The sequence below is a fragment of the Didymosphaeria variabile genome, assembly GCF_027946475.1.
Source record: "Didymosphaeria variabile strain IMI 356815 chromosome Unknown scaffold_10, whole genome shotgun sequence".
NCBI classification, from domain to species: Eukaryota; Fungi; Ascomycota; class Dothideomycetes; order Pleosporales; family Didymosphaeriaceae; genus Didymosphaeria; species Didymosphaeria variabile.
The window spans coordinates 1,438,085-1,452,529 of NW_026611629.1; the positions used below are offsets into that span (position 1 = coordinate 1,438,085).

At 51.6% G+C, this 14,445-nt stretch overlaps 4 protein-coding genes across 4 annotated transcripts; 2 read left to right on the plus strand and 2 right to left on the minus strand.

The window, feature by feature from the left end:
* Positions 1 to 184: 184 nt before the first annotated feature.
* On the minus strand, positions 185 to 835 carry N0V89_012525 (uncharacterized protein; the record flags this gene model as incomplete). Its single annotated transcript, XM_056221246.1, has 3 exons — positions 185 to 208; positions 489 to 656; positions 767 to 835. The coding sequence occupies 3 exons, from the start codon at positions 833 to 835 to the stop codon at positions 185 to 187; spliced, it is 261 nt and encodes an 86-aa protein (XP_056065233.1).
* Positions 836 to 3,856: 3,021 nt separating this feature from the next.
* N0V89_012526 (uncharacterized protein) lies at positions 3,857 to 5,609 on the minus strand (the record flags this gene model as incomplete). Its single annotated transcript, XM_056221247.1, has 4 exons — positions 3,857 to 4,128; positions 4,158 to 4,440; positions 4,492 to 5,029; positions 5,077 to 5,609. 4 exons carry the CDS (start codon positions 5,607 to 5,609, stop codon positions 3,857 to 3,859), a joined length of 1,626 nt encoding a protein of 541 aa, XP_056065234.1.
* Positions 5,610 to 6,832: 1,223 nt separating this feature from the next.
* On the plus strand, positions 6,833 to 7,956 carry N0V89_012527 (uncharacterized protein; the record flags this gene model as incomplete). Its single annotated transcript, XM_056221248.1, has 3 exons — positions 6,833 to 7,189; positions 7,616 to 7,728; positions 7,782 to 7,956. The coding sequence occupies 3 exons, from the start codon at positions 6,833 to 6,835 to the stop codon at positions 7,954 to 7,956; spliced, it is 645 nt and encodes a 214-aa protein (XP_056065235.1).
* A 4,921-nt stretch (positions 7,957 to 12,877) lies between these two features.
* Positions 12,878 to 13,625, plus strand: N0V89_012528 (uncharacterized protein; the record flags this gene model as incomplete). The annotated part of the gene is made up of 2 exons (XM_056221249.1): positions 12,878 to 13,232; positions 13,285 to 13,625. 2 exons carry the CDS (start codon positions 12,878 to 12,880, stop codon positions 13,623 to 13,625), a joined length of 696 nt encoding a protein of 231 aa, XP_056065236.1.
* Between the last annotated feature and the right edge of the window lie 820 nt (positions 13,626 to 14,445).

The window sequence follows — 14,445 nt, forward strand, 5'->3', positions numbered from 1 at the left end:
TTCTAAATTGCGTATTTGAGAGCGCACTAAAATGGGGTCAGTAACGAGAAGGAGAAAGGAGGTAGTGTTACATACTTCGACTTAATCTTGTCCTTAACGTTTCAATATTAGAAGTGTGAGCTGGGCAGACGCGATGAACGCGGAGATCCTGGCACCGAAAACTTATCCAGCCCAGCTCACACTTCTACTTTATGACCTTGTCCTGGCCCTTCCAATGCTAGAAGTGTGAGCTGGGCGGACGGCATGAACGCGGAGATCCTGGTGGCGAAACAAATTCGGCCCAGCCCACACTTCTGGTGTCTCGTCCAAGGCTCTTGCTCGCGGCCATCTTCTAGGTTGTCGAAGCGCAGTCTGGAAACCACCCGGAATGAGTGGCTTCGCGATCCTCCGAATCCTTTAGGTTGCAATGTCCGGTGACGCAACGGTGAATCAGGGCAATCTGTCTCTAGTCAGTCTCATGAATGCATATTCGATGCGGCGGTCCTTACCAAGATCGATCGGCAAGCAGCCGCGATATTCTTCTTGTCCAGCAATCGCAAATGCAGGAGCGCATTCAGCGCGAACAGTAGGTGTCTAATTGCAGTCTCCTTCAAGAGCTGCTCGAGCGTGATATGGTCCGAGTTCTTCGCCTTGCTCGTCTCAACCTTCTTGTTCGCCTTAGTAGACGATTAAGTCTACAATGAGCTTGGCAAGTCACGGAACCTGGCAGGGAACCGCCCTGCCGTAGTCGTAAGCATAAGGCAGGCGTTGGCAATGGGAAACTTACATCGGGGTACTTGTCGGCGGATGAGGGTCCAGGGCCGTCGCTCCACCGCTTGTCGTCGCGAGCGAGCATCTTTATTGAAACACGGCACAGGGCCGCCCCAGCCATGTGACCGCGGAGCGGCATTTGTCAATTCGGTTAGACCGGGCGCGCGTGGTATACTGGTGGGCGACGTAGGATCTTCTTTGAATATCGTTGGCACCCTCGACGGCGGCTTTAAGCCCGAGGGCTTTGCCCCCAAAGAGGGACATTCGACCAATGAAACTCTGTGGCAATATCTGCACAGAGTCAGCAAGAATTAGCATCGATTTGAGCTCACTACGGCCTACCGGTGGAGCTTGTTTAGAATATCCCGAAGCATGATGGTCGTTCGGACATCCGAGCCCTGCACAATCTTCTCTCGGTTCACCTTGTTGTGGCCGAAGCCAGGTGACGCTCCTGAAAGGAAGGAGCGTCCGAGATGGACGCAATCCATCATAATTGAGTGCGCGAAGAGCTGCTTCGAGAGGGAGAGAACATTTTTGGTGTAGAAGGAGAAGTGGAGGGAGAAGAAGGTGGGGGGAAGCGGGAGATTAAAAGGCGTTTGGTAAGAGCGAAAATTTGCGTGGAGATACTTTACTCCGGGGCGTTGAGGGCGACGCAATATGGGGTGAAGGTGATGAGTGTGACGCTTCCACTGGGCTACCTCCATGGCAACGCTGCCTCAGCAACACCTACGTCACTTCGATTTGACCGTCCCCCGCCTAACTATCCGGCCACACACGCCCTTGCTTCACCCCCAGAGCTTCAGCACCACAGTAGAGACACCGAAAAGCCAATCTAAGACTTCTGAGAGCGTGCACCATGGAATGATATCGCAGTGTCTGTTCGGATACAATACCGCTGACAAGGAAATAACAAGACATGAACTCGAGGTAGAGCAAGGAGACAAACTCCTACATCCAGGCTCAGGATCACCATAATGATGTGATCCTCTTTGTGTTCGGTACTCTATCTATGTCGAGGTTTTGATCGTGAGACCTTCCTCAGCCAGTACGCTCATCCTCAGTGTTGACAAGAACATGACCCAGCGATCGAACCTGGATCCTCACTCCATTATTTTTTTTTCGGCACACAAGAAGAGTACCCGCAAGTTCAGATCTATATAGGAACTGCAGGCTAATCCTGATATGACATTCGTATCAATGAAGGAATGTCCCAAGGCCCATGACATGAAGTCTATGACCTACGAAGTTGCTTTCCCCTCCTACCACCCACCCCATTTGCCACTGTGTCAATAACTCGGGTCTTGGAGACTTAGGACGAGTAAGAAAATGTGCCCTTACCGGTAGCAATTGAGCGTTGCATGGATCAGAGGCAACGAGTAAGAGCTTCACCAAGATATCTCCTCCCTTTCAGTCTGTCCATAGCCTTCCAATCACACGAGGCTCTTCTTCCCAAGACCCTCTGTCTTTTTACCACGAGGCAGATGTCCATGTTCAAAGCATTTACTCCAGCCTTCACTACCGCTGGCCCGCTCGGCGTGTGATATATGTTCTGAGCCACGAACTTGCGCTTCCCCTTGCCAATATTTCGCCTCTACCCCATAGTCTCCTATACCAGATGTTATTGAGCTGTATCGTTCGGTGTCTAGCGTTTCGAAGTCTTCGCGGAGTGACGGTCGGTTGACTGGGAGGTTCGGTATGATCATCAACGCGCAAAAAATCGGATATACTGTAACGGTAGTCCTGGTTGCGAGTTCCGAGTGCGAACTTGTTTGATCAGTCAGTCCAATGCTCCGAAGATCGTGAGTTCAGCAGGTAAAAGTAGTAGAACTTTGCATACGCCTGCATGCAGCCGCAAGCATTACCGTACTCCAGGTGATTGAGCATTACGTGATTTCCGTGCGAGAGGTAAATGCTGGATGCCCGAACTCAGTCATCATGATTGATTCCTCCGCGAAGAGCGTGGTGATAAAGCGAAGCCAAGTCCTGAGACCAGGTCGGCGCGCCGCGACCATTGCTGCACAAGATGATGCGTGTCGGAGAGCGCGAGTGTTGCCGTGCTGGCTGAGAAAAGTGTTGATGGGTTCCAGCGCTGCTGCTGCTTCTGCAAGGAGACGCGCTCGCGTAGAGAACAGAGACTAGATTTGAGGATCGATCGTTGGGCTGCGGGAGGGTTCCTCACAAGACCAACGATGGCAGACCGGAGGTTGAGGGCGGCTGTAGTCTGTTCGCGAGGGAATGCTAGTCCCGGAAGTGGACAGACAAAAGAGCGTACGTCGGTGATCAACGACAGTGGCGGAACGGGAAGTATCGAAGCGCCATGAACACAAATGGAAGCATCCACTGGCAGTGTTGGCAGTGACTACAGCTCGAAAGACGCCGTGATCCATCTGAAGCAAAGGTCGAAGCTCATCTTCCTGCTATCGTCGCCGGCTACGTCGTCACTGACCCGCGTTCATTCACGTCCGTCCCGATTCAGTTTACATTCGCTCTTTCACTCATAGCTTCACAAAAGCAATATTGCATCAGGCATAGTGTCCAAAACCCCGTAGGCTTCATCAGAAAAAGGTGACCAAGCCCGTGTTTGTGCAACGGGCAATCTAGCCTAGGTAGGTGTTTGAAGGCGTGTAAACCTTCAATTTTTGGGCATGACTAGTGTGGCAGACCTGAGGTTGAACCTTTAGCTCCCTCTAACTTGTTCTGGAGCACTCATTCTGTCTGCTCTTTTCGAGGGGGTGCGAAACAAAGCTTGCTACAACGCCACCACCACCACCACCAGGTTGTATTGCACAGTGATGGGTATGCATAAGCCAGCGGACAGGCTTAGCTTCCCTACAACAAATGGAACAACAACATGTAGGATTGACTAAGCAATTGAACTCGCGTCTTGATAAGAGTACCTGCCTTAGATGACCTCAAGTCTCTTGCAAGATCGTTGCCTTGATCTTAAGTTCGTCTTACGATACGCTGCTTTTTCGTAGTCAGAGCCGCAGTGCCATGCATAACGGTGCTTAAGATAGAAGAATCGAAAGATCTGATAAATCATTGGTTCTTCTAGCAACTACTTGCTCGTAGTGATCCTGGGTTCTAGGGGCCGAAACGGGCCACTCTACACACCACTCTGCGGATCCATCAACATCTCATTGATGTACGCACACCGCTGTTGCGCCTCCTTCGCCAACGGCCCGAAAGTGTATCCTCCTGCGGTGATGTTCGCAGCTATCTCGTCTTCCCCATAAACTGGCCACTCGGAGAGGTCCGATTCGGGTCCAAGTGCCTTGAGGTCCTCCCCGAATATGAATTGCAGCAAGTAGCTCTCAGAAGACAAGGCCGTTTCAAGGTTCACCACCGGTGTTGTGGCATTGTCAGCGTAGAAGAAGTCTACGTTCGTTAGCGACGTTGAGGGATACCCAGGTTCGGCTCACAGCTGAGATCCATGCCATGCGTTGCCGGCGGTACAGAGAACAGATACTGCCTTGCGCGATCACGGTATGCCTGTACAATGTTCAACGCAGTACATCCGAATACGATGTCCGTGACGTAGTCCCATGCTAGCTTCTCAGGCCGGTCGGGCGAAAAGTTGTACGTTGAGAGGAGCGTGGCAATGCTTTTGCTTGAAGCGTTCGGGATGTTTGCGCGGACGAGATCGGGGAAGCGAGATGGCATGTCGTAGTCGGAGGATAGTCCAAGGCCCTATTTCTCTATGAGTATGTGCCACAAGCAGGTAAGGAGAATTGAGCTTACCTCAAAAGCCGTGGTAGCAACGACCAGCTTTTTAATGCCCTCGTTAATCTTCCCATGCGCAAATCCCGCAGCGGGAAGCTCTGACACGAGCTCTCCGTCGACCGTTGGCGTGAAGCCCGGGTCTAGTCCAAGTGATCCACCTCCGGCAGAGGGAACTTGTCCCATTATCAGCTTGTTCGCGGTGCGGATGGTCGACTCTGGCACTTTGCGCATGCATTCTACATTGTCACAGCCTGTAGCGTTGAGGACAAAGTCGAAAACCGTACGAGATCGCTCGAGGTTGTATCTTGGGGGTATTGCTGGTGAGGAGATCCAAGCTTGTTCAAATGGAAGTGTCAAGGTTCCTTCCTCGCTCAGTAGCAGCCAAGTCAGAATACCCGCGCCAGCGCTTTGTCCAATGGCAGTGATGCGATTGGCATCGCCGCCGAACTTATGAATATGTTCTTTGGTCCATTTAATGGCTGAAAGTGTGTCCCAAACCCCAACGTTGCCGTTCATGTCATCCTCCAATTTCGGCAGCCACCCAAGGGTCCCAAGTCTGTCGTTTTGTCAATGCTGAAGCTACCTGCAGAGAGGCCCTCTTACCGGTAGTTGTGTGTGACAATGATGAATTGATCGGTCAAGTTCATCGGCCGGTTAAAGAGCCCGTACGTATTCATGCCGAACCCAGTCCAGTCTTTACCGCCAAAAGAATATGCAGATCCCACAACCCAGTGCAGCACGGGGAGCTTATCGCCTTCTTTTGCGTTCTTCGGCTTGATCACATTCAGGAAGAGGCAATCTTCGGAGCCCCAGGTCGATCCGTTGATGAGCGGAAAAGGCACGCCAGGATGCGCGGAGGAGATGCAATCTGTCACCCAGGAAGTACGATCGCCATTCTGATATCCACGCTCATAGCTAGGTGGTGTCTTTGGCTTTCGGAAGCGGAGCTCCCCATATGGAGTTTGCGCGTAGCGAATGTTGTTGTAGTTCAGCAACTCGGTGCCGGCGGGGGTGATGTTAGTCCATGTCGGAACGTGCTTTGCATAGCCCAAGTCAACGAGATGTGGAGGACGAGTGTACGACTGCGTGACTGCAACGAAAGTAAGAGCACTAGCGAAAGAAATGTAAGCGATCATATTCCCACTATTTCGAGCAGGTGCGATGCAAATGGAAGCATTTGAGATGGCTGGGAAGTTCTTAAATACATGACCGACTCGTAAGGGTAGCTGTAGGCTATCCTCAGCACTAGATAAACAAAAAAAAGATACGAATAATCCGAAGCCATCTGGAATGTGGTGTTATGGTCGTGTGTGGAGCTGTGGTGGCTGCGGGTATGGAAGACCAGGGTCTTTCCAAATACGAGAGTTCAGCCAATCAGCAGTCACCACCTCCAGGCTCAACACCAGCAACCGTATACGCCCTTGGCAGACCTGCCCGTACCGGCGCAGATCGTCGGAGCGCTGTTTCTTACGATGGGCGCACCGGTAAGCCTACAACGCGCGTTCTCTTTACAAAAAGCCGGCGATGACCCGCAGTCACAGTCGCTCCTGTCGCCATCGGTACCGAATACGCTGCCTGCCGCATCCGGACAATGGATGCCTCCCTGCATGTCTTTCGCGTTCGACCTCACGCATTAACCACGCCGGTCGCATCGGAGCCGTCGGGTCCTATAGTACTGGAACACTGCTGGACGAGAAGGTCACATAACAAGTCCCGGTCTGGTTGTGAGGCTTGCAGGAGACGGCGCAAGAAGGTCTGTGTCATCCCCACTTTCCAACGTGTTGTCATTGGCAGGTGTGCCGTTACATCAGCTTGCTCAGGGGAAGGATGAGAGGGCTCATCACATGACATTGCGACATTGATGCTAAAAATGCTAACAATGCCACAGTGCGATGAGCGCAAACCCACTTGTTCATTGTGTCAACAGAAGGATTCAGCATGCATATACCCCCACGCCCCATTACGCCCCCGAGCCCCGCCTAGAAGCCTCCCCGCGAACGTCCCGCCGAGTTCATGGCCTGGAGCGCGTAGCTTGCCGGTCCTTATAAACGAGGATGCGTATACAAGATACGATCTAGACCTATTACACCACTTCGTCACAACCGCATCGAAACATTTCAAATGTATAGGGCAAGATGAGATACTCTCCTCAAAAGCGGTTGAGCTTGGTAAAGAATACCCAATAGTGATGCACGCCATGCTCGCGATCTCGGCATGCCATATACAGGGTTTAGGGTGCAAGACGCGACCCTACCGAATACCAGAAACGTTCCATTGTCAACTTGCGATCCGCGGTCTCCAGAAGGCGGTCGTGTCTTTCAAGGGCGTGAAGGAGGCAGACTCGGTGCTCACAACCTCCATGCTGCTCAATTGCCTGGTATCCAGCTCAGAACAATACGTGGATGATAGTTGGAAGAAGGACACCGGAGAACTACAATGGGGCTGGCTACGTTTCCAGATTGGCATCACAGACTTACTCATGCGAACGAAGCCATTCCACCCACAAAGCATTTGGCTACCCATGTTTCTTTCCTCAAAGCAACACCTGGTTATCGGTGATCCTTGCAACGACCTTGATCGCCAACTCGCCGACTTCTGCGGTATCAACGAAGATAGCACGGCGGAGGACAACCCATGCTTCGATTTCTGGGAACAATTGGCGCCTCTCGTAACACGTGTCCCCGGACCTCAGTACATGCGGTGGTATGTTGAGGCTGTGGGTGGGATTGATGTCCGCTTTATAGGACTTTTGGAGGAAGAAGACATGCCAGCGTTGATGCTGTTTGCTCATTGGGCGACAATGATGTGCTGCCTCGAAACCTGGGGTATATCGCGAAGGTTGAGAAAGATCTGCTGGAAGATCTGCGAAACTTTGCGCCCACGACTGAAAGTGTCGGACCTGTATCTTCTGCAAATTCCCGCCAAGACAGTTGGCTTCGCTCTTTACGACTGATCGAGCGAGATCGGTAATGATCATTGGTTCGACTAATACCACACGCCGGTGACAAAAGCAAGCGGCCCGTCGCGTCTCCACAGCCTTCTCAACCCAACCACCGGTGCCAACGCTTCTCCACACGGCTACACCGTCTTGGTAAAGGCGCTTTGTACCCTAAAGTCCTATCCTCTGGCTTACACATTCTAGGTCGTCATGGACCCGGACGATACCGAGCTCTCCGAGGAGCTGAGGCAGAAGGCCATGAGCGCCGGCCGCACCGTATCTCGCGACGCGGTGGAGGATCGCGGCCAGTACTTCACGTGAGTTGTGCAATGGACATCGATGAGGCTTGGAAAAATGACCAGTTCCATAGTTTCTTCGTCCCCACCGGCTTGCAGAACCCTCTCGATCAGTGCAAGGGAAAGTGGCAATCAGCGAGCATGAACGGCAGGGGAATGCTGCGGCTGCGGAGGGCATTGGTATCGTCTGGGACAGAATCCTGGGAAGAGCACGGCAAGATGCGGGATAACGGGCAAACGTTTGTCTAGGGAGGGCCAAGGATATGGCGCGATATATCTGGGCAAATTGATAAGTTTGGGGCTAGCAAAGACTTTCCCTAGGTAGACATGAGGTTTACTCATGCTGGCTTGCCGGCAATTGTTCATGTACAACTCATACATACATCTGCATTGTCTACCTTCAATGCTGGATTCACTGAATGTCTCACCCCATGCCTGCACGTGATGATGAATGGAGAGTGCTCCCCCTTCCTATTTACGATGTTTTCCATATCATTCCTATCTAGGCCAGAAAAAAGGCAAGAGTTACTACAACCTGCAACTCCAACGAACAACTGTTGAACAGCTTTTCGTCAAACCTACCAAAACCCATTTCTTCGGACACTAAGACAGAATGCCGTCCTTGTTGACTCGCCTTCGCAACGCGGTTCATGTTCAAGTCTTCGTCGGTAGGCATGCACGTCGTGCCGCAGCTGAAACCCTTCAAACTAATGTGGACCGTCGCCAACAGGTAATGTCCGTCTATGCTCCCGAGCATCCTGCTCTGCAATCTCTGTGCAGCGATGGCAATGACGGCGCATGGTGGTGCGACCACTGTGGTCAACAGAACCACTTGAAGCTCCAGAAAGGTAAGCATGTTTTCGGTCGCTTGGAGTGCGCTCGATGCGACCACATCTTCACTTCGAAGGACGTGTCGACTAATGTACTTGGCCGTGAGGTCAAGCGCGACAAACGCCATTTCCACTTTGCCCTAGTCCCTGTAGGCAATTCTTGCGGCGTGGTGTGCCCAGGATGTGGTCAAACTCATCGTGGAAAGGAGCAGCGCGATTGGGCCCTACCTGGGTACACCACGTTCAGCTTCGGTCAAGTTTGGTGCCACTGCGGTCGGCGGGGTGGTGGCATGTGCCACCCTTCGTGGCATCGATTCAGCATCGGATCGTGCCGTGACTGGCACCTTGACCAGATGCGTGCAGAGAACCGGGCGATGGAGGAGCGTCTGGAGCGGCGATTTCAGCAGCACCGCCATGCCTAGAACGTACACATATAGCTTACACGTGACATTTTGACAAGAGGCATTTGGTGAGTAAGGAGTAAGAAAGAGCTGAGTGCCTGAACTTGTTCGCTTCGTAGAAGAAAACATTGCGTTTCTACTGCGAGCTTACTTGACGAAGTCTTACGTCCCAGTTTCGACAGTGTTAGTCTTGAATCCTTCCATATTTGTGATTCAATAAGTATAGTTTTCCTTGTGTTTAAGTGTAGACTTATAATCTAATTCTTTGCAATTCAACCAACGTTTAAGAACTTTGGTCATGATTGTAGCCATATCTCGTGAATTTTTCAGGAGTGACATTGCTACCCAATTTGACGATCAGAATTTCCTCCTTTGGACGTTATTTGAACAATAACATGCGAGGAATAGCGAGTGTTTTCCAAAAGTGAGCACCGGGAGTAGAAACGTCACTGGCGAAAAGCAAAGATGATTCTGCGCTATTCTGGAAAGTAAATCGAGTGCTGTCACATCTGCTTATATATCAGAGGGACTGATGAAGCTAGGTCGAGTATAGGGATTAGCCAGTCCCAGGGAAAGCAGCGCGTTGCTACTCCGAGCGCGATGGCGGGCACTTAATGCCAGAAAAAGAACAAAAAAAAAGTGTCGGCTACCGTACTCGAACAAAAGGTCAACCCCACCGGGAATCCGATGGGTAACGGCCAAACTCTAAGGTTTACACCCGTTCACGCTAAGGAAAGAGAACTCACCTGAACCGCGCCGAAGGTGACCAGGTACCGCCGAAACCCTGATCACCTTCGACAAACTTGGACGTTTTCAACCAGTTTATATACCTGATAAAAAAGATGATGTAGGATATTTTGAAAGTTTTAGTGAGTGACGGCAAGCGATGTGGGTGGGGTGAGTGAAGGTAAACAACCGGCGAGGCAGTGATGGGCAGGCACGGAAGGCAGGAGCTCGGCCAGTGTCGTGCACAAGAACACGATTTCCTGCAGCCCACAGATTGCCGAGGCACATTTCCATATCCCAATATCTAACGCGTTCTACCAACGACCCAGAGCACCCCGCGAACGTTCATGTTCCCCAAAACGCACAGCGCAGACTACAACTCGAACCCTGCCTATCGCAGTATATCTTCCCCAGCATATGATCAGCGAATTCATTCACGGAGGAATTGCCCCGCAAGCAGAAGCGTCACCCGCTTCGTGAGAGCTCACCTATCCTGGGAGTGCCTTCTCGTAACTTGGCATCAAATACTGAAGCGCTACGATACCACGAGGGCCTCATCCTCACCCACTCGACGAAATGTATTCCAATCTGTCGCAGGATAATTGCTCAGCGCCTCGGAGCACTTTCATGTCAACGGATAGCTAGCCTAGTAGGGCTTATCAGCACATCAGCTTCCGCAACTGCTTCTCCTAGATGACATTAATTGAATTACAGCTAACAATTTGTAGAAACGCTTAACCAGTCTCCGCCATCCCCGATTAACGGCCGATCCACCGAGTACCCAATCCTACGACCCCTGAACGACTCCCCGCATACCGCTACCCTTCGAGCCTCCGGGGCAAAATAATCAGAAGATCTATAGCCCACAGCGCTTTCAGAGCATCATGCGGTAGAGGAGGATACCGAAGAAGGAGTGGCAGCGCCATAACCTGGAGCTCAGTCTGCGTCGCTGGAGGTATACTCCTCACCACAAGCTTCTTGTCTGTAGCGGTATTGAGGCTTTGAGGAGCCCTACCTCCTCCAGTACGGAGAACAGAACTCAGCAAGCGCCCGACTGTGCTCGAGCCTGCTCAGCGCCTGTACGATGGGAGCCAGTATAATACCAGCTGCAGCATTACATTCCTCTTCTTCGACAGGTATAGCAGCGACAACTGCTCCGTCGCACTTCCAAAGAGACAGTCGCACGATCCATACTGGCTTGGGAACAGGCAGAACGGAATGTTAGCCGACGATTCATTCAACAACGAAGCCATCATTCGGATACTTTAGCATTCATGTTGCACCAAGGGCATCAGGCGCTGCGTCTCTCACGCCGGGTTGTTTCTTGAGCGGCACACTTTGATGATCTTGTGTCTCCTTCTACGAAGCAGCTTTGAGTGACTCGAGGTCCATTGGCACAGAGCCCAGCTCGTTGGTATCTCGAGCGACGGATTGCGATTCAATCTGTCTAGTCTGTTGTACAGTGTCATGTATCATAAAGCATGGCAAAGAAGGTATTGTAGCCGTTGATAAACCACTCAAAACATTTCTACCTTTTACATGTCTTGCGTGGTCTGTCGTTGAATCAAGTTTCTTCATATCCCTTGCTTCGACTGTGTTCGGCCTGCCATTATGGCACAGTGCCACATGTAAAGGCTCGAATGCCAATAGGAGAAATCTACCTACCCAATGGCATTATGATTATTTCATGTTTCACAAAGTTGCCATGTGTTGCATCATGCGTAGTAAACCTATTATGATGTGGCAAGGAAGAAGCACCCAGTACTATATGATATCTGACCATGCGTATAAGGTGACCCTCTCAGAATGACCAAAATTGCGACCTGCGCCCTCTTCAAAGTGGCAGTCAACAACACTGAGGGTAGATCTAACGAAAATGAGCTCCTAATATGTGCCTACAGATCCTTCTTTCCGGTACCTCCAGTGTCAAGGACTTGTCCAGGGGCCGAAGCAGTCTAGCACGTTCGCTGAGGAGGCGTACCATCTCTGGTCACTGCACTGCTCGAGCTCCTTACCGTCCGTCTCGGAGCAGCCCACGTCAAGTTAAGCAAATGGATCAAGCTCCTTCCTCCGTGCAACAGCTCCAAAATATGTAATCCCGGGGATCCCAATTGCACGGTGTGCTGTATTCTTGCCTTTGCCGCCATGAGGGTCTTAATACACATCGTTTGGTCAACAGCCTCTTGGATACATGGGATTATGGACGCTGTAGGCTTCCCTGATTGTTCTATGGCGATATTAGGGCAATTAGCAATCACTACCTATAATCAAGCAATTAGATAAGGCATATATAAGCCCTCTCCGCCTCTCATAAATCCTTGTTTCTATAGTCACATTAGCACGTATACTAATAGTTTCAATTACCTACTTTCCCTCCCTAGGTCATCTTACTCATTCTTTCTACATATATAGACTACTTACGAATATTTCGTCCTTTCTCTACATTTAGTCCTTTGTATATCTTTTGGCCAGCTCTTTTACTTAGGTGCATAGGTGTAAGCCTACAAAGGCAGATCATTGACGTACCTCGCAAAGGCAGCCTGCACCCCGGCAATGCAAGCTAATCCAGATGAAGCTCTCCCTACGCGACGAGGTGACGACGTGGAATATGTGTAGCTACTGGACAACCAAAATCCTGGGCCAGGGAATGCTACTCGACTGTATACCCGCGGTGCAACCAACTTCCTCGCTATGAAGATCAAAAGTTTCGTCTGTCTCGATTGTGGTCTGAGCTGGAGGGCTGAGGCTGTCTCCTATCACCAGTTGCGCCTGAGCTTCCCCGCGGTTTAGTTCAAGCGAATGTGCTGCGGTTGCGCCCACGTTTCGAACTCTTCGGCATGGCTAGACTGGGGGGCCGAATTGATCGTCACGGTCGTACTGTTTGGAGCGTGTGGATCGGGCGTTGCGCGGCGACATATAGAGGACGATAACATCTAAACCTGTACGAGGTCAGTCGAGGAAAGTACCTATGGGAGGTATACTTCAGGTAAGTCGTCACCTACATTACCTACCGCCTATGACGTGGAAGTTGAGTTCCAATTAGGACCTAGCGTACACACCAATGTTAGGTATAAAAAGCCTGCCGCCGCCCTCTTCGTGATACTTCTTTACACTCTCTCCACACCACCGCTGCTATCAACCTGATACAATGTAAGCACAGCGCGATTCTAATGCCATATCGAGCCGCACAGCTAACTTGAAACAAGAGCAAACATGGGCGGACCTAGCAAGAAGACGATCGCCGCGCAGCAGCAGCCCCTGGACCAGCGCCAGGTCTCTGCATCCGAGGACCACGAGTCAGTCTCCTCTGACTCCAATACCCTCGTGCCCCCTTCGCCGCCTCTTGAAGCAGGTGTGGCACTCGGGAGTGTAGAGACATGGAGCCCCGAGTGGGACTATCATGGCCAGGATGCCGACACCGCTTCCGGTGGCTTTGTCGGCTTTCTCACTTTGATCGGCCCCGTTGCGGCTCCACCGACGAAGCTGTTGCGCTTCGTTTTGGCAGACGGCTTGGAGAGCAGCGGTGTGCTCGAATTTCTTGACATTAATCTTGATAACCCTAGCGCTGGTCAGTCTCTGCCGTAACCCCTCGCTTGATAGACGTTCTGATATCGCGATAGCCACTCAGCAACCCCTTACGGACCTCCAGCACTCCGCGCGTGCTATCCTCTGTCACGCTATTGACAACCAGCGTCGCGGTCTGTCCGCCTCCAGCCGTCTCGAAGCAACTGACATCTACCTGAAGCCGGTGCTTGACGCGTACATCAAGCTTCTGTCTGCTTGCAAGGACGTGGAATGCATCGAGATGCCGTTGAAGTGGGCTTGCGTTTTCCGAGCGGAGGACGTGTTCCCAAAGGTGGGCATGAACGATGTTGAGAATTTGGATGTGTTTCCGGTGGAGATGACGGCGCGCTGGGGTCAGCTTCCTGAACCCGACGAGCGTAGTCTACAGCGAGAGTAGGGAGTGAGCAGCCGGGCTGGAAGAGCGGGGTTCCTACGTGGAAGCCAATGGCCGACGGTCGGTGCATGAAATTGTCCTGAGCGACTGGAAGGCGAAGTTTGTTTACGGCTGGCGCGTCAGCATCTGACTGGTAGAGGAATCGTGAGACCATCCACGATCAAGATCTCTATATAGATGCAATACACGAATACACTTGACAGTGTGCCTGTTCTATCTAGGTCTATCTTGATTCTCGTGCTGCGATTGTGCGAAAGCCCCAGCCGACATTGAGCGTCCGCGCCCACCACAACTGCCAGCAGGGCTTGACAACCAATCACAGCCTCCTTCACCTCAATCCCATGCCCCCGGAGAGACGGGGCACTGTCTCCGAATCAAGTCACGTTACTTTTAGCGCCTTGGCTCACTAGCGGGTTCCGAGATTCTATATCAAGCTGTTTTCTCCCTGCCTTGGATTCCTCTTCAGCAAGTTTCATAGTTTCACAATTGGATCTGGTCGGGGGCGCTGGAGCTCAAGCATCCCAGCGCCCACATGGAGCTCACTGCATTGCACACTGCAGATGGGTACTATGGGGAGATCGGTCTTCGGATCGGTTCTAGCTCCGGCATAATTTTTGGTTTTGCTCTCTCATCTTTTTCATTAAGCTCAATGGCGCTGCCATTGACTTGAGGAAGAAGCTCCTTGTGTTGCATTGTCACTCGGTAGACGTAGTACGTTTGATGTAAACAGTGAAATCTCATTCTGTGCTATATACTGTCTTCGCCCAGGCACAACATGCCCAACCACCCGCACCGTTACCATGTATCCTAGGGGCAACTCGGA